At 34.2% G+C, this 27,488-nt stretch overlaps 1 protein-coding gene across 2 annotated transcripts in view; it reads right to left on the minus strand.

Annotated features, from left to right (window-relative positions):
- Window positions 1-13,331: 13,331 nt before the first annotated feature.
- The window catches only part of LOC134235644 (nonsense-mediated mRNA decay factor SMG5-like), a 38,616-nt gene continuing 24,459 nt past the window's right edge, over window positions 13,332-27,488 (minus strand). For both annotated transcript variants that reach the window (XM_062717782.1, XM_062717781.1), the window contains exons 21-26: window positions 25,735-25,794; window positions 20,594-20,750; window positions 18,631-18,721; window positions 15,634-15,714; window positions 14,763-14,920; window positions 13,332-14,156 (exon numbers count right to left, since the gene is read on the minus strand). In XM_062717782.1, the coding sequence (XP_062573766.1) occupies window positions 14,089-14,156; window positions 14,763-14,920; window positions 15,634-15,714; window positions 18,631-18,721; window positions 20,594-20,750; window positions 25,735-25,794 (615 nt within the window). In that variant the 3' untranslated portion in view covers window positions 13,332-14,088. The remainder of the gene's footprint in view (window positions 14,157-14,762; window positions 14,921-15,633; window positions 15,715-18,630; window positions 18,722-20,593; window positions 20,751-25,734; window positions 25,795-27,488) is intronic.

The raw sequence follows: 27,488 nt of genomic DNA on the forward strand, positions 1-27,488 counted from the left end.
ACAGAACATCATTCGAACTTGGTCCAGGGAGACCACGTGCCGATTCATCCATGCGTGAAATTATTGCCTCGGATCAGATTTCCAGGATGTGATTGAACAAGAAACTGCTTTTAAATACGTGGTAATTATGTATAAATCAATTATATAATATGACTTGGCAGACTTAAAAAATATTCAATGAATACTGCAGTAAACATTAATATTTTCTTTTTCAATTCAAATTGTACGAGTATCTTTTTCTATATAGTACGATTAATGAAAAATTCTTAAGCAGGACGTTAAACAACATACAGACAAACGTTTGATAAAGAATAAGTAAACAGGGCTTTTTCTAGTCTTTTGTTGCTGCACTGAACACTACAACACATGGGGAACGTTACCTGACAAATTAATATGAAACCCACTGACAAATTAACATGTGCGTAAAATTAATTTCTCTGCATATTGATTTTTCTAGCAAAGGCGACTAGCCACCCTGTTGTTGACCTGATGACAGTATATGCTTCATAATCACCATTACAGTCAAATATGTTACACCCGACAGAAACGATCCCTGACCGATCCATATTGATCCGGAGTCGGTAGGAGCTTCCGGTGGTAATGGAGGACTGATGTCATGCGAGGTGTACACCACAACTGCTGTAACTCTCCAATGGTCTGATGGAGCCAAGTCACGCAGAGGCAGCATTCATCTCAGATACTCTCCAAATATGGCGGCTGACTCCCAAACCTTTAAAGATATGTATGCCGTATTTTTGCACAGCTGAAACCAAACAAAAATTTCTGAAGTATGATAAGCTATCAAAAATAAAGCATTCTCTCAAATTCGACGAAATATTATTCGGTATTAACAAAGTACTGGTCGGGAAAAGAACACGATATTCTCATGCATATTTATAAAGGACTGACGTTTATGTTGGATCTGCGCATGTGTGCGGGAAAAGCATCACGAGAATCATCAGGTCGAGGAAACTATTTTTTGTGACGTCTGTTCAGCGAGGAACCAACAAGACTGACAAATCGACCAATCAGCTCAATGAGTTGTATTTAATGCATTTATGGGTTACTACTCAGTACATAAATACTTCATGTGTTTTTCGAACAGGCTAGTTTTTTTTAAATAGCTCTCAGAAAGACGTGCTACATTTCCCAAGCATTTACACGCTAAATGCATTATGTACATTATCATCTACAAATCCCATGCTAACATTTGCATACAAATGAACAACGATAAAAATAAGAGTTTCCCCACTCTACGTTTGTTTACAATTTCCCCGTGCTCTACTGACAGTGAAAAGACAATTTCACGTGACTATATATTCCTCGGTACAAAAAGCAACTAACTCTGAACGTATTGACAATGTTTACAATGTGTACAACTTCGAAACATACAGTATGCTAACATGAAAAACTGCATTTGTTTGTTTATGTGAGCATGGGAATTCTCAACTAGTAACTATTCTACCTATTTTTCTAAAACAGGTTTTTTAAGAAATGTAAATTGGCTTTCCAGCCGTCAATTGAACTATACAATTCCCTAACACGTGTTTGTAGTGAAAACGTTAACCATCATGCTTTTCGGTTCATTCACGAGATTGGAAACGTGTTCATGAATATTTCAATAAGAGGCGGTTTAATATCCGATTCGGAGAGAAAATAATTTTTATAAAATAATATTTCATAACTTTTGAAAGTGATGGAGTGGAATTGTCTTAATTGCAGAAATTACATAACTTATGTAACTTGATGAGACACAACATATATTTATTTCTTTAGCAATAAAACACTAATACGGCATATATATCTTTAAACTCTTTTTCGTTGTCGTTATACTTATGTAATTTTATTACATTTAAATTAATATAAAAATATTAAAAAGTTGTTTTCTTCAACTTTGAACAATTAATGAAAACCAGTAATTAACCATCAAATATATCTTTAAAGTTTTCATGCTTCGCATATATACACAATATAACTATTGTTATAAAGTTACTATCTTTTAACCAGAGATTCAGATGAGGACTATCTAGAACAAGTTGAATTTTGGATTGTAATGATGCTTCATTTTCTTAAAGAGCCCTTGTAAAGACAGCACCAGCAGGCCACTGTGTTCTTTTGGAAATGCTCATCCATCTCGAAAGAGGTTTCCCTTGAAGCCCGGATTGTCGCTAACTTCTGGCTTTTAATAATGGATGGATTCTTCTGTGATCACCTAGTCAGGCGCAAACGAATAAACATAAATGTTCTACCAGCCATCATAAAATTGTTCGAATGTCGAAATCGATTCACTGAGACCAATGGATCTTTGTCGTATTTAAATTGACCAATCATATTACTTGTTTGTCTCTCCTCCCACCGAAAGGCATTGTGTAAAAGTAGAGTTCGTCATTGATTTCTTGCAGACCGAGTCTGGCTCACTCCAGCATCCTTATTGTGTGAATGTTGGAGGGACGGATTTAATCCCACGCACGTTGACAATATAAAATCTAAATGGCTTGATTAATGATCATTGGATTGCAGTGCTTTGTCACCTGCCCCATGTTCAGCGTATGTTAAGAGCTGGAGAATTCATATTCAGGACGGTGCTTTTAACAGCAATCTGAACTGGTCTTGCTAAATTGGGCTAATTTGTGTCATGTGTCTTTAAATGAGATTGCGAAAAAAAGTTACACATTTAATATGAATATGGTACACAGTTTTCAGTTTTTCTTTAAAATGACCATTCTACCTTAATTAAATGTCTATTGCACAGTTCAAGTTTGAGATCAAAGATTTGAGGAAAAAAATATGCCATGCTATAATGATAAAGAATAACTGACCCGTTATTGATATTGGGCAGAGAGTCACCTCAACAAATGTCACTATCAACAGCTCAAGCAATATCATTTTTGTAAGACTTGGGACCAACCTGTTGTTTAATGCCTGACTTGGTAAACCACATGTAGACAATGGCTCAAAATGCTTTTAAAATTCTTTCCAACATTTGTCATAGTAAAGCTACCTACAGTGTTAAGAGGAATTTAATTTTTGTGTGTGGGAGATTATATTTCAAAAATATGTTTCTACGAAATATGTAATTCCCGAAAGCAATTCAGACACATGTCATGGCATTTAACGATCAGTTGCTCTTCAGAACACGAGATCCGCCTCTGATAATTATGCATTTGACAAGGCGGTCCACTTTTGCCGCTTCGCTTCACGCATTAGCCATGTATATTTTACAACTCGGGGCTTTGTTTGGTTTATTGAAGCGTTGCCTCTTTAGTCTGTCATGTTATCGGCCTGTGGTGTTCGCGGTTGTCTAGTATTTTAATGTTGTTATAAGATGTTTTAATCTTATCTTGTCACGGTACCTGGTTCCATTCACGCTATAACAATCGTCTTAAAATCTGCTATTGATAGAACAGTTTATGATGTATATGTTTACCTTAACTGGGATGTAAAATAACTAAGATTTGCTAAAGTATCGTGGCTACATTCTCCCAATAGATTCATACCTTGTGGTTAGTTTTTAACGTGGCTCAGTAATACCCATGAGCAAACTTTCTAATCAAGATTATACTTGTAGATATGAAAAAAGAAGTAAAAGATGCTATTCTACCATTTTACAAATTATATCCTTTGAAAACGTGCACGTGTGTTTTATTCCCCTTTAAATAGAAGATTCAGGGGAATATAATTTTGTCCGGTCCGTTCGTCTGTCTTTCCGTTTATCCGCAAAGAACTTTAATCTTCGCCATAATTTTTGAGTGGATTGGGGTTTTCGCTTTCATATTTCACAGATGTATTCCTTGTGAGAAGATCTTTCTTCGGATACCACCATATTTGACCTCTTGACGTTGCCGTTTGGCATAACTCTAACGAAAAATTCCAAACTTTAACCTTGGCCATAACTTTTGAATGGATGGGGCTATGGCTTTCATATTTCACAGATGTATTCCTCGTGACAAGACCTCTTTGAGTACCACCAAATTTGACCTTTTGTCCTTGACCTTGGCGGTTGACACACTTTTACAAAAAAAAATCAAACTTTAATTTAGGGTTTCTTGGCCATATCTTTTGCACAGAAGGTGCTAACTTTCATACTTAACAGGTGACCTACCTTTAAAAATTTTAAATGTAGTCTTAACTTTTGAACAGTTAGTACTAGGGCTTTCATATTTCACAGGTTTATTCCTTATCAAAAGAATACCAACAATTTTGACCTTGACCTTGGACTTTGACTCGCAGCTGCCTTACGAGTGCATTACTGTTTCAAAAAAATTATCTTGTTGTTTCCATTGTATTTACTGAGTCGTTTCGCATTCGCAAAGGCGAGTGAATATTGTGTATCATTGTGGAATTATATCCCATTCGTCTCTCCGGCTGTCACAAAAACTTAATCTTAACTTTTGTTTGAGAGGAAATATGACTTTAATATGATAAATGTACATTACCTGTGACAAGACCTTTCCAAATATACTATGACCCAATGACCTTGACCTTGAAATTTGACTTTTGAAATAGAAAAGATAGGGCTTTTATATTATGTGTATATAATATATATTACCTGTGACAAAATCTTTGTAACTATACTATGCTTTTTTTTACCATTTGACCTTGAACTTAAAGCTTGATATTTTCAAAAATGTCATCTTTCCTTATGAGTTATGATTTTTGGCTTTCATAATATAATTGACATGTACATTGCCTTATCGTCACAAACCACGGCTAAAATGTACGATCTTCTCCCATTCTGGCCGTGGTTGCAATGCGATGGGGATAAATATATAATATTGTCATTGGCTGAACATGACGTCACAGCATTCTAGGCGTAAATATTCAAGATAACGACATTTTATATGATCAAGCAGCCATGCATGGTAAAAAAGAGTTACCAGGAATATGCGGACTCTAAACCATGGATTGAAATGATGGTGTTGTGACAAGATGTTTCCAATCACACTATGATTTTTGACCCTTGACCTTCGTGTTTGACCCAGTTTTCAAAAAATGTTAACTCATGTGATTACTTTTGAATGACAGATGATAGAGCGTTGTTTAAATTTGACACAATTTGTCATTAGGTAATGGAATCCAACCCAGACACCGAAAGCCGAGGACCACAATATTATTCTTTGAATTGGCTAGATAAAATGTTTGACCGATCAGTGGCCATGTTTGACCGTTATGACGTTTTGACATAACATCACTTTGCATTCGTTACTCTTCGACTTTGGCGAGATTATCCGGCATGAGATGACAAGCTTTTTTCTAATTTACATTCGTTGGTGTTAATTTTGATAATTAACAAAACTAAAAAAAATAAAATTATTAACTGTTTTCGGGCAAAGAACGTTTTGGCGAAGCAAAGTACCATCCACCTTAGGCAATGATTCTTGGTTCCACTTACAAAAAAAAGCTTGTTCTTATTTCTCTTTCATAAACTTAAACTCCGGAACATATTACTACCAGCTGTAGCAAAAGTATTCGAATTGCAAATGTATTTTGTACGCAGTTGTCTAAAATAAACTAGCACGCCCTCGGGTTGGATAGGAGAGGATATTATAAGGATGTGAAATCTTGTTAACTCAGACATTGGTTTCTAGAGAAGTTCGTGTGACTGAGAACAAAGGCTTGACCCGTCCTGAACGTGATCGATTGGAATTCTTGATGATTAAATATTCATTTTGCTTCAACCAGCAGAGACATGGAATCCCCGACAATACACGCACTTCAACAGATATCATCAACTAATAAAATAGCATTATAAATGCATGGCTAACCTGATTTCCCTAGGTATTTCTGTGTCGTTTGTCCATTTGCTTTTCGCTGGCGTGGACAATTAATCTAGGTTTCATTTCCCTGATCAAAGTAACCACATAAAGAGAAAGAATCTGGTTTAGTTTATAAGAAGGATGAAAATAGGAATGTTATTTTCAAAGTCGTCGAGTCTTGTATTGAAATATTTTTCCATGAATATTGTGGCGGTTTCAATGCAAATCAACCCAAATCAATCCGTTCTGAATTGGTACAAAGAAAATGGCCTAAATGATGACAATTTTCCTGAGTACTATATCATGACCAAATTTGAGAAAAATAAGATTGCGAATTGAAATTGCGTGATGAGAATCCAAGATTTCATAAAACATCCCATCTCACACATGGTCATTGCATGAGGTTTTTTTTTTTTTTGGGGGGGGGGGGGGGGTCAACATCCTCAACAATGGCGCTCAATATTATGGCACAAGTTCAATCGATTTCTAGCAAGCGTCAAGCGGTTGTTTCCAAAAATCTTTTAATTTGCAGTGTGTTGAGGTCTCCTACAATACAATTATTCATGTGCTGTGAACCGATGAAATGTCAGATGTTAGTTAGAACTATCTGTTATTTGTAAGGGTTTTATTACTTCTTAAATGACAGGCGCAATAAGACACAACGTTAATTTGTTCCGAGTGTGTAGCCATGCATGTCGAATCACCAGCATGGAAATAATAATGTATCACACGAGGTATCAACGTTTCTGTCCTTTAATTAATCGGAACACTCTACCTACCTAGAGCATATTTCATGCTCACTATTGTTGTCAAAGCACATGTATTAAAAAAATTCAATGCAAAAATGATGCTTCGTCGATCCCATTTTTTTTAAGTTTAAAACTTAACTTTTTAAAAAAAATAATACGAGAGTCAGACAAGAGATTTTTTGGAGGTTTGATTGGTTCAAGTGAGATGTCATTCAAACGAAGATGTACAACGCCCTCTATCCTCCCGACTGGGACATTGAATCTCTCTTGCATGTATAATGGTTGCCAATATCGGGTTTCTTTATTCTGAATCTGAGAAGACAGTTGAAGCATTCTGATTGTTTTGTGTGAATTCAAAAGTGTCGCCTTAAGTATCACTGGGTCAAGGGGCAATTACTTTGGGCACTTTTACTCACTCATGCGTGAAGAATTATTCTTTATATCTTGCCAAAATAAGGAGGAAATTAAATGTTCTTGTTGGTGAACATTTATGAGAGGTGGCAATAAATAAAGAAAACCGCAAGCATATTACAAATAGGCGCACTCTATGTGGGAAAATTATTTATCATTAAGAATAGCATTTTTTCACCATCATGCCTATTTTGTGTGCTGTTTTTGATATAATAGTCAGAGTAAAATGGGTTTTAGAAGTCCTTTTTCCTGTTGTTTCAGTCTGAATAACACATATAACAGTTAGGATTCAGTAGTCTCTGCTCTAGACCTGATGAGTAAATTTTTGGTAGGTTCTGTTGCATTCTGGTATTCATTTCTCAACTCTAAATATCAAGATGCCTATAGTCCACAACGTTCACCTGAGTTATTTGGGCCCTTCTATTCTTCATAAGATTTTCCCCTGGTAAAACTAGTACCCGAGGTCCGATTCGTGGCAGCACCCTACCCCTAGGTGACATGATTCGATCATTTCATAATCTTAGTTACCTCACGTAGTTTTCACATAAACTTCAGGCCAGCCTTTTTAGCCCTTAAGTTCTTGAGTTTTTTTTTTCTTCAATGTAAGACTTTGATTTCCTAATGAGGCCCAGTCCTAACCTCAGGGGCCATGATTTGAAAAATTTTGAATCAACGCTGTACCTCAGAAAACTTCCACATAAGTTTCAGCTTTTCTGACCCTGTGGTTCTAGTGAAGATCTTAAAAAAAATCCCCCTCAACATTTCAGTGTAAAATTTGATTTCCTTTTTGTGACCTAACCCTGCCCCTAAGGGTCACGATTTGAACATTGAACATTTTATAAACCACAACCCAGGAAGCTTCCAAATAAATATTCTTTTTTTTGGGGGGGGGGTCCAGTGGCTCTTGAGATGAAAGTTTTTTAAATGAAAGAAACCTATTTTTTCTTAATTATCTCTCTCCTTGTGTACCAATTCTGGTAAGAAAAGGTACAGTAAAGTTTACAGACGGACGGGCGGACAGGGTAATCGGAAATAAAAAATTCTTAAAGAGTTCAGGTGAGCTAAAAACACTAAAAACTGTAATGGTGACGTCTAAACTTGGGATTTCGTCGACAGAAATGGATTGCCATAAAGTACAATGCCCCGTTATAAAGTTAAAACAGTAACAAAATATACTAGTAGCATTGTTAAAAAGTAAGATCAATGTGAAAATATTCAGGTTTTTCTATTCGACAAAAGTAGGAAATATGAATACATAAATTTTCTTTTCTTACACAAGGTATGGTAAACTTTAGTTTTAAGATTTTTTTCAATAAACAAAGTTTATCTTAGTTATTATTTTTCAAATTGAAACGCATGCAAATAAAAAAAAAATCGAAATTTTAACAAAACCCACTTCAGAGAACATTTTCAAAATATGAGTATTGACCTTGTATAGTTTTGGAAACAGCAGAATATTAGCGATATATAACTAAAATGAGTCTGTTAATAGTTCTTATTATTAATTTTTAAACTTACTTTTTTTGGTAATTTTGGATATTAATTTCTCCAAACTCTCTATGATAAGAGTTATTCAAAAACTGAAATCAGGCAAAAAATTGTTGCTATGTTTTATAGTTACCATAGTATTCATGTTAAAGTTTTGAAAAAAAGTTAATAGCACAAGTTAATATTTGCGGCAAAGCAAACAATTGGCAATGACTGTTTCCAAAAGTTGAAGGTCAGATGTTTCAAATGCATGATAAACATGTTTTATTATTATTATATATTCTATTTTAACACAGTATTCAAAAGTAAAAAAAAAATTCATTGAATTTTATAAAGTCATACACGTAAAAATAAAAAGCAATTATAGGTTGAAATGTGACCAAATACTGAAAAAAAACCTTTTTAGAACAAAATATGGTATGTATTTTGGATGTGCAATGGTTGCCAAGGTCATTATGCGCGCACAGAGAGCCTTCAAAACAGCACTCTGTATGTTTAAATGACCGATATACTTTTAAAAAAGCACATTTCCTCATAACTAATTATCAATTTTTAAAGATATTGGTGTGAAACTAGTTTTATATAAAAAATTATATTAGATTCTTTAAATAATGTTGCTATGGAAATAAGCAGAAAATATATGCGCAAAAACCTGAAAAATATTTTCTTTCCTTGGCTGTACCCAAAAATCTCAAATCTTTTATGATTGATATTTATTAACAGCTAACCTGACTTTTAATTTAAAACTATCATCCAATCTCTAAGTGGATGCACAGAAATGCACATATATAATATTGATATAAAGTTCACAAAATGAACATTTTCCTGCAATCTGATTGGTAACCATTTACAGTGTTGTTTTCTTCATCAAATTTTAACAATATATGATATTCAACTTCAGTTCTAACAGATAAGTACTATTCAAGCTGAGTCCTTTAATTTGTTTCTTGATTATATGGCAATTTAATGCATAATGCAGCGAAAAAATTTCACTTTTAAGCACTGGTACTTTGTTTCCATGGTAACACTGCAAAGTAGCAATTATACCCAATTTTTTTTGGTTTTGGTTTGAAATTTAAATCATAAAGACTTGAATTTTTATGTTTTTCCTCAAGACAGTATATATAATAATTTTTACTGGTTTTGCATGGTTACACTGTGTTACAATTGGCATTGGTAAAAGTTATTTATAGAATAATATCGCTTATACTTATATTTAAGGTCAAAAATTTTCATTGTTTTTCTTAAGTCGTTGATTGAGTTTGAGCATGTAACACCTACCATTAGTGAATACGGAGTGTTTTTCAGCATATTTCAGCATTTTAAATGTATTCCAAATGTACATATACACTGGATTAAGATATATTTAAACAGTTTCTTACAGTATAAGTGACATTAAGGTGTCATGTTTTTGTGAGAATGGTTTGTTTGCTTTTTCTAGTTTTTATTAAGCCACAGTCAAGATTTAAAGTGGTGAAAATTACGATTTTTCAAACTTTTCCGGCTGTTGCCATAGCAACCGAGACATTAGCAACGAAATTTTGTTGATATTTGTTTCTGGTGTCAATTACTAAGCATGGGTGAAGTTTCATCAAAATCGGTGACCATGCGTGGCAACGAAGTTTAAGTGGTTACAGAGAATGGCAATTAATTCTTAAACTTACTTTTTTGGTAATTTTGGATATTAAGGAAGTAGGAATTCAAAAACTGACAGAGAAAAATCCTACTAGAATACTAGTATTCATGTAGTTTTACAAAAAGTTAATAGCACAATTTATTTTATTATTTCTTTTTTTATTTAGCAACATTATCGTAATTTTCACAATACCTTACATATAATTCATTATCCAAGAGTTTAAATACTTATTTTTTTTTCATTCACATCAGTGAAGTTAATGATATTTTTACCATCTGAGATAATGTCATCTATTTTTTTTTTTTTTTTTTTTTGAATATAACATTTTCCATTTTTAAATTTATGCTCTCGTAATCAAAGATTCGAGGGGTATATAGTCTTTGATCTATCCGTCCGTCTCTCTAGCTGTTTGTCTGCCCGAAAAAATTAAATATTGCCCATAAGTTTTGATGGATTGAAACTATATCATTATGCCCCTCATATTTTATGAGTATAGCCAGTGTGACAAGACTTTTCTTTAGATACAACATATTTGACCTCTTGACCTTGAAGTTTGATCCAATTTTGCAAGAATTTACCCAACTTTAATCTTCGCCATAACTTTTTAACAATTGGTGCTATAGGGTTTTCCTATTTCACAGGCATATTTATTGTGACAATTCCTTTCCACCACCATATTTTTTTTACCCTTTGACTTTGACCTATGCGTTTGACGCACTTTAAAAATCATCCTTGGACTTAAAATTTTCAAGTTAGTACTAGGGCCTTCATACCGGTACTTTACAGGTGTATTCCATGTGATCTTCCTTTGGATACCAACAATTTAGACCTTTTGCCCTTTTTGAAAATCTATACCCATGACCATAATTTTCAGTGCTGTTAGGGTTCTAATATTATACATGTGTGTTTCTTATGTAAAGACCTTCCCTTGGATACCTATTTGACCCTTTGACATCGACCTTGCAGTTTGGCCCACATCTAAAAACTTTAACCTTCGCCATGCACAAATCTTTAAGTGGTTAGTACTTTGGTTTCCATATTTCAAAAGTATATTTATCGAGACAAGTCCTTTCTATGGGTTACAACATTTTGCTTCCCTTGAACTTGAGTATGACTTGCATTTCAGAAACTTCAAACTTCTCCAAAAGCTGTCATACAAGGGCATCCGTGTTTAACAAACGGGTGTGATCCCACCAAATTGATCTATGTGTAAAATATTCTGATACATTTCTCGCAATACTTTTGAACAGTTAGTATGTAAAATATTCTGATACATTTCTCGCAATACTTTTGAACAGTTAGTACTGGCCTGGGCTTTCATATTTCACACTCCCTATGACAAAAACTTACTTTGGATACCAACAATTTTGACCTAGACCTTGGAGTTTGACTTGCATTTAAGGACGTCAAATCCTATATGCTGCCAACAAACACACCTTGTTCTTTTAGACTTGAATATGATAAAAGCATTTTTTTCAACATATACTTTACAAATGTTTACAAAGAGGCGCTTCAGAGGAAAATACAAACTACAACAGCCATCTACAATCTTTGTATGGTACATATTAATATCTCACGAAAAAATTAAGACAAGTGCGATGCAATTAGCCGAAAGCCACAAAAATCTTTGAGTCTTTTTTCTTGGCTTCTATAATTGCAATGTGGTGGAATAATTTACATTGCAGGAAGTATCTTGGATCCAATAAATCAAGAATATAAATAATACATTGAAATGATGCCAATCACTTATCACAGAGTTCCCTAAACGATTTATGAAATACACAGTTCATCCTCTCCAATGTTTAATAAACGTATACAAAATGTTTATGTAGCATTCTGATGGTGAAAAAAAAAACGGAGATTGGAATTGAAAATTCTGAAGAATGCAGTAGTCAATCTTTCACGTATCAAAACATGACAATGAAAATTTTTAATACCCACAAAACGCTCCCAAAGTTTAAAATATAAAATGTATTCTGTAGGTTCCAATTAATTCGCCATATGGTAGTAGAACACGTGGTCGAATTTAGAAAGTTCTATATATAGATATATACGTGAGGATCTTGGTGACAAAAAACAAATTATAAAGAGTTTTATTGTTGGTAGACCACAAACAATGATAAATTAATGTTGCTAACCAGAACTATATACCTGCACAGTCTTTAACCGACCATTGTGGGATCATACTTATGTATTGTTAAAAAGTTTACGAGCATTTATTCGAATACCACTTTATTTCTAATATACTGGTATATAAACGGAAAAAACCCCACAGATATTTAGAAATACCCCTAAATAGTATTCATTGGTGATAGGTACTCATTTTCTGCAAGCAACCGTGTCTTGATGAATGTCTATAAACATAAATAATATCCCTAGACCCGGGACTAGTTTTACATTAATAACCTAAAGAAAAACTGGATCGATGCTATGTGCCAATTATCTTAAAATCCTAGCAAAAATATTAAATTACGGCATCAAAGAACTTCTTAATACAGCTGTCTTAACCTTAGAAGAATAAACAGCGTGTGGAATTCTATACTGCATGCACATCCTGGTATTTCCGTTGGAGAAAAAGATCGATTTTTAAATAGAAAACAAGAGTAACAATGAACACGAAAAAAAAAACTTCGGCTAGCGCGTTGCTACAATAGAAAAATTGTAATGGTTCAAGATAAATCTAGATTGATTATTATTCATATTTTCGTGTACCGAGGCATGAAATGTAAGATAATAATGACTGCAGGCGCCATTCAAGTAGTAGGATAAGATTTATGTCGATAATGTGATCTTAATGCTTTAACCATCCAAGCAAAGAGATGCCAATCAAACCTGATGGACATTTCTGGTTTTCCCGCCCTCCTTTTGTTAATTCGGATCGATTTTTTAAGTCCCATCAACATTAAATACATGTATATAAATAAATATTAAAAAATCAACCAACATGCAGCTGGAAAAAAATGCATAACATCACAGTCAATTAAACTGGAATTTGGGTAAAGGAAGCATTTAACCTTAATTATGCTTGTTGTCAAAGAAACAGTAAATGGAGGAAATAGCGGGAAACTCCACCCGACCGTCGCAGACGACACCAGGGCAGTGCCCCCCTTTTTTTTCTAGAGATAAGGGTAATCTATTTACCACACCAGTGTTTATATAGTAATGGCACCCTGATTAAAATTCCTTTTATTTGTAAAAGTTTTGTAAATACCAATGTGTGTACAATCCTAATGATTTGTGTTCACAGGAGTAAATAACTAAGAACTTAAAAAATAAAAATTCAAAACAAAAAAAGATAGTATCACTTTTATTTAGCAGTTCCCAAAATCACATGCAATCATTTTTAACAGATTCTAGTAACACAGATTTATACAGAACAAACTTTGTTTGTTGGAGTCTGAATTATTTATATTCTATAATGATTACACATTGATAACCTCTGGCTATAGAATTTTACATTGGAAAAAAAAATACAGTGATTTGCATAATTGTTTGAAAGCAGTTTGGGTTTCTTCCCTAAGCACAGAGTGGAATGCTCAAAAAGAGGTAGGGAAAGATTACAGGAACAGGGCAAGATCATTACAAGAGATTTCTGAAGCAGAGCAATCAATCTTAAAAACAGAAAAAAAACTATTGATTGGCTAATAAAAAGGAGAGAAAATAACATCAAGGACCTGGAAGTGACTTCTTCTGGTCATTTGGTTGTCTAGATGATGAACAGTTATAGGTATATGGATTATCATTGTAAATATAAAATAAATCACAAACCAATACAGTGTGATTGGATACACATATGAACTGAGGATGTTATCTGTGTTGCATTTCTGTGTGTAGCCTCATTTTGAATATGTTTGAATATTCTAAAGTGTGTGAAATTTACTCACTTTATAAAAACATTTCAAATAGAGGAATTTCATTCCCTTTCAATGTCACACATACATTTAATTCAGTAGATTTTTCCAGTGAATTCTTCATATGCTGTATTAGGAAATCCATTTTCCATTTTGATTTGAACTCCTGGCAATGCATGCCAAGTTTCAGCTTTGTGTCAGCCATTACTTTTTGATGTGTCTAACCACTTATTGGTGAAAGCAGAGATCTTTTCTATGCTAATTCCTGAAAGACAAAAACATATTAAATTAACACCTGAACTTATGAAAGTTATGTTTTTAATTAAATTTTGAATAATTTTTTGTTATTTAATTTTATCAAGAGTATACACATTTGAAGACACTTCAGGGCTTCTTGAAACCGCAGTAATGATACTTTGCAAAAATTAGCATTTTAATTATTCAATTACCTGCATCTTATCCCAAATTTAACTGGGCGTGTTGATTATTGTATGCAAGTTTACTTTATATTGGGCTCTTATTTATTATTGTTACACATTCATGCTGCAATTTAGGCTATTATAAAGAACAGTGAAATAACATAAGCTATTGTTTATTTTATCACTAAGATGTAATTAACCATACTGTTGAAGCAGAAACTTAGCAAGGAATCAATTTTGGCATCTTATAAGGATGTTTAGATTGCTTAAAATTGAAAACTCTTTACAATTCATTCAACATATATGTCATGATGCTAGGCATTGGTAAAACTCTAAAATTACTTCTTGCTTAAATTATACATTGATTTTTAAGGACAAAATGCTGAATTTGTATCTTGCTAAATATTCCTCTTGTTCAGTATTTGAATACACCTATGGGCAGAATATCATACCATCCTTGTGACAGCTGGCCAGAGACTTGTGAAAGGTGGGCGGGGCAGATGTCCTGACCAACTCCCTGCTGGACAGCACGGCCACCATGTGACCAGAGCTGATGTTTTCTCCCTGCTGGGCCAGGTATCTGGCACAGGAAAGAATCTCATACAGATTCCTAAAAAATATTATCTTTATTCCATCAAACAATTTCATACAAAACAATTCAAAAGTATCTAATTTTAATGACAACATTATTACATTGAATTTCCAGTTTTATCAGTTTTCTAAGTTACTTTTGCAGAGTTAAATATTAAAATTTCAAAAACTTGCTAGGGAAAAAAGAAGTGTGATACAAAAAGTCATTCACAAAATTTCAAAAGCTTGCAACCAAACATTGTTACTCTTGAACATAAAATGGCATAATTACTCAACATATACTTAAAAGTTCATCAAATTTTAATCTACTTGTGGTAGGTCATGATTTATCATCATTTATTTACTGTCTGTTTTTATAGTCTACATTACAAAACGAGTTAATTCTTAACCATCATAGTATAATGATTCAACTGTTTGAAAATAAGGTGCAGGTTTAGTGATAAACACCATGAAATATCTCTTTTATGTTATATTACCATCTTCATTCACACCCAGTGATTAAATTCAAACTTAACAAAATATCAACATAAAATGGAGGTTTTTCTTGCTTGAAGTGTATGTAATGTAATATTTTAATTTGTTTACAGTGTGTAATATGAAGATAGACATTTGCCGAGTATAAAACACTTGATATATTGATTATAAAAATACTGACAAAAAAATTGCATGATGTTGCTGAAATGTATCCGTGACAAATCATACAGTGAAACGATTTATTTAATACACACTCACCACAAGTCTCGATTACTTTTCTTCAGGTTTTTCGGAATATTTTCTGCGACTTTCTCATTGCTTTTCTGTGCTCGTATGTACCTTTAACAAAAAAACAATTTGACACCAAGTCCAAACTAGATATTGTTATAACAATGAGTGTGTAAACAATATGATTACTGCCCTCTATAAACACGTAATGGCTGATAATGCTACAGTAGGGAGAACTGGCTCAATAAGATAGTATCAGTATAGCCCTAATGGCCCAGTCTGTCAATGGTGAAGTAAATTAATAATTTATCTATCCCCATGATTGAAGGAGCAGACACATTCATCACTAACAGGTACAAATTATGCATGCTAATGGAAGCCTTATTAAGCAATATGGGTTATCTTTTTTTCCTTACTTTACATGGTGAACTTGTACCTGCTCACTTGAAAACTAGGAACTCATAGCTTTGGATTTTTTTGTCTGTTCCCACATCCTTTCTGGAGAAAACCAATTATCTTTTGTTTCAAATCAATTAGGTTTTCTCCAAAGTGTGCATTCAGGTGTCACAAACTGTTAAGGTCTCATCAGTTAAATTATCACCTTCACTTGGTCAATTATTCATACACAGATTTTTTTCAATGATTGCAGTCCCCAAAGACACATGAAAAAAAAAGCTCGGAGGAAATTAAACATTTTAAGACCATTTGATCCTCACTGTGTGGCCTTTACATTGCTGACATCTATTCTGCTAACCCACACATTCTTCTGTTTTTCACAAAATTTATGTGTACAGTGTTTTTGATTTACCTTTAAGATAGTTATCAATTATTGCTTAATCCTAACTATAAAATGCCAGCCAACTAATTCTTTAATAGTACAGAAAATTCAAAGCTAAACCAGTTATTCCAATTAACACTTAAAAATAAGCCCATGAGCATTATCAGTTATTTAGCATTACCAACAATACTTAAGATCATTCAATAGCAAAACCAACCTGATGTGAAATGCATACATCCTCACTTTGTCTTGCTAAATAAGAATCTATCAATCAAGATAAAAGCAAAGAAAATCCACCCACAGCAAAATGTAAGTACTAAAAAGTGATTACCATATGTCAAAAGTTTCAACCATTGCTACACTTATTTGACTGCCAATGAATATATTCACATCTAAATCCAGAACAAAGCAATCCATTACAGGAATCACACAGTATCTTCTCATTATAGCCATTGTTAAAACCATCAAAGTGTCCAGCCAGTACATGAAAGTCTTAGCCCATACAGGGACCACACAGTGTACAGCACTTGTCCAATACATGTAGGTATATAAGAATCCAACTCAGATCCTATACAGTGTATAAAACCTGTTTCATCCATGGACCCATAAAGTCTACCAGCAGATAACGACAAGTCAGACCCACACTGCATCTAATTGTACACAACAGCACATAGGACCCACTATTACTTTAAATAACACTTAGACAATGGTCAGATAACAATGTACCTAAAAGTTCACAACAAGCATAACACAGCATTGCCTAATAAAAGACCCAACTGAAAACAGTACAAGTAACACAAAACATTACCCACTCAGAATGTATATAGGTAAAGATATTTTCATCAAGTTCTTTTTTTGAGTCCCACTTTGAGTCTACATTTAGATAATGCCCCTCCAATAGAAAGAACCACTCAGAGTCTACCTATAGATATCAGCCATCAATAAATACCACCCATCCAATGCAAGGACCAACTCAGTGTCTACACACATTTAAAGACAATGTCACCCAGTCCTGTACATGGGACCCACTCAGTGTCTATTTCTAGATACTGCCTATCAATTACTGGGACTCAGTGTCTATTTCTAGATACTGCCTATCAAATACAGGGGCCACTAAGTTTCTTTTTATATACACTGTCTATCTTTTACAGGAACCCACTCAGTGTCTATCTATAGATACTGCCTATCAATTACTGGGACCCACTCAGTGTCTATTTCTAGATACTGCCTATCAATTACAGGGGCCCACTAAGTTTCTTTTTATATACACTGTCTATCTTTTACAGGAACCCCCTCAGTGTCTATTTATAGATACTACCTTTCAATTACTGGGACTCACTCAGTGTCTATTTAAAGATACTGCCCATCTATAACAAGGACACACTCAGTGTCTATTTATAGATACTACCTTTCAATTACTGGGACCTACTCACTGTCTATTTAAAGATACTGCCCATCTATAACAAGAACCCACTCAGTGTCTATTTAAAGACACTGTCTATCTACAACAAAGACCCATTCAGTGTCTATTTATAGATCTTGCCCATCTATAACAAGGACCCATTCAGTGTCTATTTATAGATCTTGCCCATCTATAACAAGGACCCATTCAGTGTCTATTTATAGATCTTGCCCATCTATGACAAGGACCCACTCAGTGTCTATTTAAAGACACTGTCTATCTACAACAGAGACCCATTCAGTGTCTATTTATAGATACTGCCCATCTATAACAAGGACCCACTCAGTGTCTATTTATAGATACTACCCATCTATAACAAGGACCCACTCAATGTATATTCATAGATACTGCCCATCTATAACAAGGACCCACTCAGTGTTTATTTAAAGAAACTGTCTATCTACAACAGAGACCCATTCAGTGTCTATTTATAGATACTGCCCATCTATAACAAGGACCCACTCAGTGTCTATTTCAAGACAATGTCTATCTACAACAGAGACCCATTCAGTGTCTATTTATAGATACTGCCCATCTATAACAAGGACCCACTCAGTGTATATTTCTAGATACTGCCCATCTATAACAAGGACCCACTCAATGTATATTCATAGATACTGCCCATCTATAACAAGGACCCACTTAGTGTCTACTTAAAGACAATGTCTATCTACAACAGAGACCATTCAGTGTCTATTTATAAACACTGTCTATCTACAACAGAGACCCATTCAGTGTCTATTTATAAACACTGTCTATCTACTACCGGGATTTAGTATCTACTTACCTGTTTCCTTTTCTGAATTCGGACTCCAGCCACCTGATGGCCTCTCTCGCCCCCACTGACTCCTTCTTAAGGACATCCAGTGTATCAATCACTGTAAGCACAAAAGTAGGCAAATTATCAAACAAGCTTCCTGATCAATTAACTTAGTCAGTCAACTGCTGTAATAGAAATCATAGCAAAAAATATTAAACCATAAAAAAGTTTTACATAACATCTTAGATTCTGCTAGAAAAATCTGTCAAAACCTTTTTGTGTCAATCAGATACAGTCAAACCTCACTATCTTGAACTCAATAGGACCAAGAAAAAACTTTTAGATATCCATGGTTTGAGATATTGATGGTAAAATACTTATGGATTAAGCAGTTAGGGTTTCCACATAATTTTAACATATCCATTGTATTATAAGATATGTGTTCAAATATGGAAGTTAAACTTTATATTAATAATTTCATGTATACAGAGTGTGCTTATTAATTAAACAGATACATGTATATTGCATTTTTGTTTTTAGGCCAAAAGGAGGATACAACTACCCAAGGAATACATTAATTCATCAAGAATAGCTATCTGAGATAGAGATGATGTCATCAGTCTGTAGGATAAGTTACCTGAGATTGGGATGATGTCACCAGTCTGTAGAATAAGTTACCTGAGATATATATAATGTCATCAGTCTGTAGGATAAGTTACCTGAGATAGGGATTATATCATGAGTCTGTAGGATAAGTTACCTGAGATAGATATGATGTCACAAGTCTGTAGGATAAGTTACCTGAGATACAGATGATGTCACCAGTCTGTGGGATAAGTTACCTAAGATAGAGATGATGTCACCAGTCTGTAGGATAAGTTAATTGAGATAGGGATGGTGTCACCAGTCTGTAGGATAAGTTACCTTAGATAGATATGATGTCACAAGTCTGTAGGATAAGTTACCTGAGATAGGGATGGTGTCACCAGTCTGTAGTATAAGTTACCTAAGATAGGGATGGTGTCACCAGTCTGTAGGATAAGTTACCTAAGATAGGGATGGTGTCACCAGTCTGTAGTATAAGTTACCTGAGATAGGGATGGTGTCACCAGTCTGTAGGATAAGTTACCTGAGATAGGGATGGTGTCACCAGTCTGTAGGATAAGTTACCTGAGATAGGGATGGTGTCACCAGTCTGTAGTATAAGTTCCCTGAGATACGGATGGTGTCACCAGTCTGTAGGTTAAGTTACCTGAGATAGGGATGGTGTCACCAGTCTGTAGGATAAGTTACCTGAGATAGGGATGATGTCACCAATCTGTAGGATAAGTTACCTGAGATAGATATGATGTCACCAGTCTGTAGGATAAGTTACCTGAGATAGCGATGGTGTCACCAGTCTCTAAGATAAGTTACCTGAGATAGGGATGGTGTCACCAGTCTGTAGTATAAGTTACCTGAGATAGGGATGGTGTCATCAGTCTGTAGGATAAGTTACCTGAGATAGATATGGTGTCACCAGTCTGTAGGATAAGTTACCTGAGATAGCAATGGTGTCACCAGTCTGTAGGATAAGTTACCTGAGATAGGGATGGTGTCACCAGTCTGTAGGATAAGTTACCTGAGATAGGGATGGTGTCACCTGTCTGTAAAATAAGTTACCTGAGATAGGGATGGTGTCACCAGTCTGTGGGATAAGTTACCTAAGATAGAGATGATGTCACCAGTCTGTAGGATAAGTTAATTGAGATAGGGATGGTGTCACCAGTCTGTAGGATAAGTTACCTTAGATAGATATGATGTCATGAGTCTCTAGTATAAGTTACCTGAGATAGGAATGATGTTACCTGTCTGTAAAATAAGTTACCTGAGATAGGGATGGTGTCACCTGTCTGTAAAATAAGTTACCTGAGATAGGGATGGTGTCACCAGTCTGTAGGATAAGTTACCTGAGATAGATATGATGTCACCAGTCTGTAGAATAAGTTACCTGAAATAGGGATAATAAGAATGCCTTTTCCTCCCTGGGTGAGCTGTTTGACCAGGTGTAGACTGTCACACAGACAAGTTGTGTCAGGGATCAAATAGGGAGGGAAATGTGGGGTGTCGGAGGCCTCTAGAGATCCCTCTAACTGACTGACTTCAGCCTGATTAAAAGAAAACCAGAAGACTGAAATTTCATGCCAAACATTGAGTTTTAACTAATGAAGCTTTGCTGTCAGGAATTGATCATTTAAATTTAGCTTTCAGCATTTTAAACATTTTAAAAATTTGCAGCTCCTTGGCTATTCTTTTCAAACACATAGATTTAAATGGGAAGTAGGTGGCTAGTATATCTAAGATTTTGATAATACAGATAATTTATTTCTTTTTGCAAAATGTTCCATAAAAAATTGTTTATCTTGTATAATATGTGTAACCTATGTCTTAATCACTTGTGTCACCTAATTGAATCCATTCAAAATTTCCACTAAAACCTTCTAAAATATTAATTGTGCAACAAAAAATTTAGTTCTTTAAATACATTTCTTTCCAGGCTGTTATTATGACCAAATATATATATATATATATATTTATGCAATTTGATTTCTAAAATAAATTTCACCAATTTTATTTTACCTCTATAGTAGAAGTTTAAAACCAAATTAGACTGTAATATCTGAGCAGTTTTATGCTAAAAGCACATCACCATCTGGCCTAGTTCATTGCTGAAAATTTGTATTTCATTACAAAGATTAACATTTAAATTGCTATTAGTCATTTCTGACTTCATGCTCTTAGCTGATTCAAATTGGATTCCTTAATTTGAAGTGTTAATTTGCAGCCATTTATAAAGCAAGGGTCGGGATCTGTATTAAAAACATCATGAAATTTTAAAAATTAAACACAAGAAATTAATTTTGATAATTGAGATGATAAAAAATCTCATATATTTTCTTAAAGCAGTTTCAGATTTTAATTAGACTTGAGAATAATTGTGATAACTTTAATTCCCTTTTTATAAATGTACATAAACACAGAATCTATTATAGCATCTAATGTATTAACCACTTCACCATAAATTAAAAACCAGAAGTCTCTGTCGAGACTGTAGCTCCATTGGTTTATACTTAAAACAAAGGAAGAGGAAGTAGAAGTTGGGACTTGAAAATTTAAAACAGCAATGAATAGAAAAATGATCCTTGCCACTCATCAAGATAACAAGAGGCCCATGGGCCACATTGCTAACCTGAGCACAGTGGCTAGGAAAAAGTAAAAATTGGTTTATCATTGAAAAGTTTAAATCCAAAAGTAGTCCCATGACCAATCATGGCTTTGCTTTATTTGAGATGGTGATTTTTAAAGAATTTTCCTATATATTTCTATATCAAACTTTGGTCGGCCATTGTGGCCCCTACCCCCCGGGGTCATGATTTGAACAAACTTGAATCTACACTACCTGAGGATGCTTTCATATATATATGATCAATTATGACTTTGCTATTCTTGAGAAGAAGATTTTTAAAGAATTTTTCTATATATTTCTATGTAAAACTGTGGTTGGCCATTTTGGCCCCGCCCTACCCCTGGGGGTCATTATTTGAACAAACTTGAATCTACACTACCTGAGGATGCTTCCTTATATATATGATAAATTATGGCTTTGTTATTCTTGAAAAGATTTTTAAAGAATTTTCCTATATATTTCTATATAAAACTTTGGTCGGCCATTTTGGCCCCGCCCTACCCCCGGGGGTTATGATTTGAACAAACCTCAATCTACACTACCTGAGGATGTTTCCATATATACATGATCAATCATGGCTTTGCAATTCTTGATAAGAAGATTTTTAAAGAATTTTCATATATATTTCTATGTAAAACTTTGGTCGGCCATATTGGCCCCGCCTTACCCCCATGGGTCATGATTTGAACAAACTTGAATCTACACTTCCTGAGGATGCTTCCATATAATTATGATCAATTATGGCTTTGCTATTCTTGAGAAGAAGATTTTTAAATAATTTTCCAGACCTATATATTTCTATATAAAACTTTGGTCGGCCATTGTGGCCCCGCCCTACCCCCGGGGGTCATGATTTGAAGGAACTTGATTCTACACTTCCTGAGGATGCTTCCATATAATTATGATCAATTATGGCTTTGCTATTCTTGTGAAGAAGATTTTTAAAGAATTTTCCTATATATTTCTATGTAAAACTTTGGTCAGCCATTGTATATTTGTACATACCATCAGATTTTCATTAATTCCCAATTATCTCCACTTGAATGAGGGCATGGCCCTTCATTTGAACAAACTCGAATCCCCTTTACCCAAGGATGCTTTATGGCAAGTTTGGTTGAAATTGGCCCAGCGGTTCTTGAGAAGAAGTCGAAAATGTGAAAAGTTTACAGACAGACAGACCGACGCTGGACAAAATGTGATCAGAAAAGCTCACTTGAGCCTTTGGCTCAGGTGAGCTAAAAACACATGCACAGAATTATGTATCTTAGTATGGTCTACTTGTGTGCCAAGTTATATTGAAATCGGACCAGAACTGTAGGTTGAGTAGCATTTGGAAAGAATTTCACAGAAATTTCTATTTTTAGTAACCATGGCAACACCATTCATCGAAAGCAAAAACCAATTCACAGAGTTATGTATCTTAGTGTAGTCTACTTGTGTGCCAAGTTATATTGAAATCGGACCAAAACTGTAGGAGGAGTAGCATTTTGAAAGAATTTCACAGAAATTTCTATTTTTAGTAACCATGGCAACACCGTTCATCGAAAAAAAAAAACCAACGCACAGAATTATGTATCTTAGTATAGTCTACTTGTGTGCCATGTTATACTGAAATCGGACCAAAACTGTAGGAGGAGTAGAATTTTGAAAGAATTTCACAGAAATTTCTATTCTTAGTAACCATGGCAACACCGTTCATCGAAAAAAAAGAAGAAAAAAAAACCAATGCACAGAATTATGTATCTTAGTTTAGTCTACTTGTGTGCCATGTTATACTTAAATCGGACCAGAACTAACTGTAGGAGGAGTAGCATTTTGAAAGAATTTCACAGAAATTTCTATTTTTAGTAACCATGGCAACACCGTTCATCGAAATCAAAAACTGATGCACAGAATTATGTATCTTAATTAGTCTACTTGTGTGCCAAGTTATATTGAAATTGGACCAAAACTGTAGGAGGAGTAGCATTTAGAAAAATTGTTTACAGACAGACGGACGGACGACAGATGCATTACTATCGCATAAGCTCTTCTGGTCTCTGACCAGTAGAGCTAAAAACTGACTGGTATTTTGATGCATTTTACAGAACATATTTTGCTGTTGTTACACCTGATAATCTAATTCATATTCATAGTTATAAATATATATTTGCATATCCACTGCTCTCTCCAATTATGATCATGTAGTTTTCAATTGCGTCCATAGGACTATAGAAGTCCTTGCTTCCACTATGAGCGCAATTGCTCTATCACACTCGTGTAGTACAATCTCAGCTACACTTATACAACGAGTTGAGAAGTATATATATGAAATATTTTATAAGAAGAATAAAAATAAGTTTTTAATAATATTCTTTGAAAAAAAGGAAATTCAGAATATTTAAAATTGCTGATTTATATCTTTAAAAATTCAATTTTGGTCAATGTATTTACTTGTATAATAAAACTTTTTAAAATTATAGAGAACTGCTATATTTCTATTTTTTCGAATCATGCATATTTGTACAAAGAACGATAACTCTTCACACTTGGGTAATAACATTCAGAAAGAGAAAATTTCTTTAACAAGTATATCTATTTCAAGAATGATTTCAGCTATTAAAAATGAATAGAAAAACTATAAAAAAAACAAAGGCCTGAAGGGCCTGCGAGTTGACTCGCTCGAGTCAATTGAGCTTTTTCATACATCTGGGCACCATACCTTAATATATTCAGTTTATTTTGCATCTTAAGAGATTGAATATTATATGTCTGATCCATGTTCGGTTCATAAATAAAGTGTATATTGCTTTTCCTTTATAAATACAGGTTGGAACTAATGGGCTTCCGTATTATTTTGACTGGATTCTATAATGAATTTCAGCACACTAGTTGAAGTGGTCAGTGTTATGGAATAATTAGTTTAAAGATTCCCACAGCAAATCTGGATTCTAAAAATAGATTTTCAACAACAACTAGCTGCAGCTAATGAGAGCAGCAGGTGTTTGTGTTAAGGATTATTCTAGGTCAATTATAAATAAACTTCAGATGGGAAGATTAGATCCGCCTAACATGCTTGAACATATATTCATACGCAGTAATTGTACATCGTACAGATATTGAATCAAAAATTTCTTTAAAAGCATGAAGGCATAAATAATGTTACAGTACAAAATTTTATACAGTTTTCACCTCTTAAGTTTATACAATCACTCAAACCAAAGCATTTTTTGCTAGAACTATAATATTTGGCATATGGATCACCTTGATGAATGCGTGATAAATTTTACAGCTCTGAAACGGCTATGTCAACAGGGAGTAGCTCGCTACGCGAGCCAACTCAAAAATTATAGAAAAGCATTCTGGAGTAATAATCATTATAACAGCATTCTCATTTTTCATCATAGTGTTAAATTATTGATTTTTGTCAGAGGGTTTTAATAACGTTGATCAATGACGTCACAACTGCATCAAAACAAAAATGTGATGAACAGCGCTGCTTGTATCCAGATAACTGTGTTTGAGAGGGAAATACTTTATAAATTGTTTGTGATTTATTAGAGAAAAGGAGCATTAATCAGGTTTACTGATTTTAAAGCCGTATGTTTTTCTTTACTGAAGAAAAGAAGCTGCATCGTTATGTAAGTAAGGATTTCCTCTGATACTCTTGAAAAAAAAATCAAAGAATGCAAATATAAGTAATAAACAACGATTATTCAGTGAACATGGCATTATGAATAGCATAACTCTGCTGGCATATTTTCCATGATGCGCTAGCGCGCATCATGGAATATGCCAGCAGAGCAATTGCTATTCATAACGCCATGTTCACTGAATAACGTTGTTTATTTCTTAAATATTATAATCAACCTCTGGATGTTCAGTGTAAGAACTGGACTGGTTCCCCTTTTTATGGGGAGGTTTACCTGAAGCCGAAGCTGAGCCATATCCCTCATTAACTGGTTTCTCCTGCTCTCCTCATCAGCCTGAAACAAACAACACACACCTGATCAGGTGAGAGACTAGCAGCTCATCTGTCATTAGGTCGCCTTATTGATAGCACTTCTTTTTTATTTTCATGTCTACATTACAACCTAAAGATAGATTAGGTGAAAACTAAATGAAATAGTAGCTTACAGAGACATTTATATTTGATATATGATACCAATGTTTTCAAATGATGAGGACACTGAAAATATAATTCTAGGAACAAATAAACAAAGCCAGTCTAAGTAGAGCTTGTTTTAATTGGTTGGCTGTAGTTCTTTTAATTGGTTAGTTTTTCATAAGGACCTTTTATATTGCTCTTTTTGTGTCGGTTTACCACAACAGCGCTTCATTAATATAGATATAAGATGTGGATAGAAAATATGTGAGCTGTTTTATCAAAATTGATTCCCATCATCTCCAAACCATTGCCAAGATATATCCTGTCAAGCGAGGTTAAATTCAAACTGGAGTAAGACTTCCTTGTGGTTTTTCCAATGATAAATGTTGCTAAATTTTTCCCTCTTCAAAAATACGAACTATTCACCTTGAAAATGTGAAATTGATTGACAAGTGAATGAAACGTTACATGTAACCAATCAGAAAGCATCACTCTGCAGCACATGGCATCACTTCAATGTTTTCATTCATAATCAGAATCAACATCCCGCCTGGAACTCTACACACCCAATTAAAGTTTGAATCCATTAACTAGAGGAATTCTCCAAAATATGTTTTATATTAGCAGTGTCTGTTACTGCAATTACTGATAAGTTTGTCGAAAACGTGATACAAATCTCCTCCTTTTGATTCAAGTTGCATGCATTTTTTCCGTGAAATATAACCCGGCCAGGTTTCATAGCAAGTAAAGCTCTTGCACTGCCTGATGTGCCAAATGTTGGAAGCTCTTGAGCTGCAGTGCCAGTGCACCGTTGTTTTTTACCTGAGTAATCAGGAATGGACCACCACCTCAGCTTATTGATAAAGTGGCAAAAAATGTGCCACAAATGATGTATAAATTGCTGAGAGATAGCTAATATGGTCTGCAAGAAATCAGTTCTTTGTTGATAAAGGATCCCACCTTGCGAAGTCGTTAGGGCACCGCGATCAAGTTTTCCTTTATTTTTAGGTTCGCATGTTTTTTACTAAAAGCTTTTACAGGTGTACCAATAGAATGAATCTGGTGCATTTTATTGGCAAAGAAAACATCTAAAAAGCATTATATTCCTTTTTACTTTATAAATATATAAATCATTGATTAATATTTTTAATAAGATCTTATATATATTTCCTTTACTAATTTAAAGCATAAAATTTTTTTTAGATGTCATCCTCTCAAATATCTTTTAAAATGCACTGTCTTTTAATCATTTAGCAGGTGCTTTTAGCTCGACATGGGTCATTCTTCACCAATAGTCATTAAATTTGATTACTATAATTATCAATGATAAATGTTTTATTTGCCTGTCTCATTAATTAAAATCGACCAGAGAATAGCCCTGTGAGAGTGTCTACAGTGGAGTCGGTATCATCTCATTCTCCAACACAGAAAACATGAGATGGATATCTCTTTTTTTTTCTCAAAACTTCAGATCCCACTGATAACCTGGATTCTCGCCTAGGCATCTCCATCATCACCATAAAGGAAGTTACATTCTACAAGACTTCAAAGGTTATGGCCACCATCAGAATC

Source organism: Saccostrea cucullata, unplaced genomic scaffold, assembly GCF_032062105.1.
Source record: "Saccostrea cucullata isolate Sc308-1 unplaced genomic scaffold, CSIRO_AGI_Scuc_v1 ctg117, whole genome shotgun sequence".
NCBI classification, from domain to species: domain Eukaryota; kingdom Metazoa; phylum Mollusca; class Bivalvia; order Ostreida; family Ostreidae; genus Saccostrea; species Saccostrea cuccullata.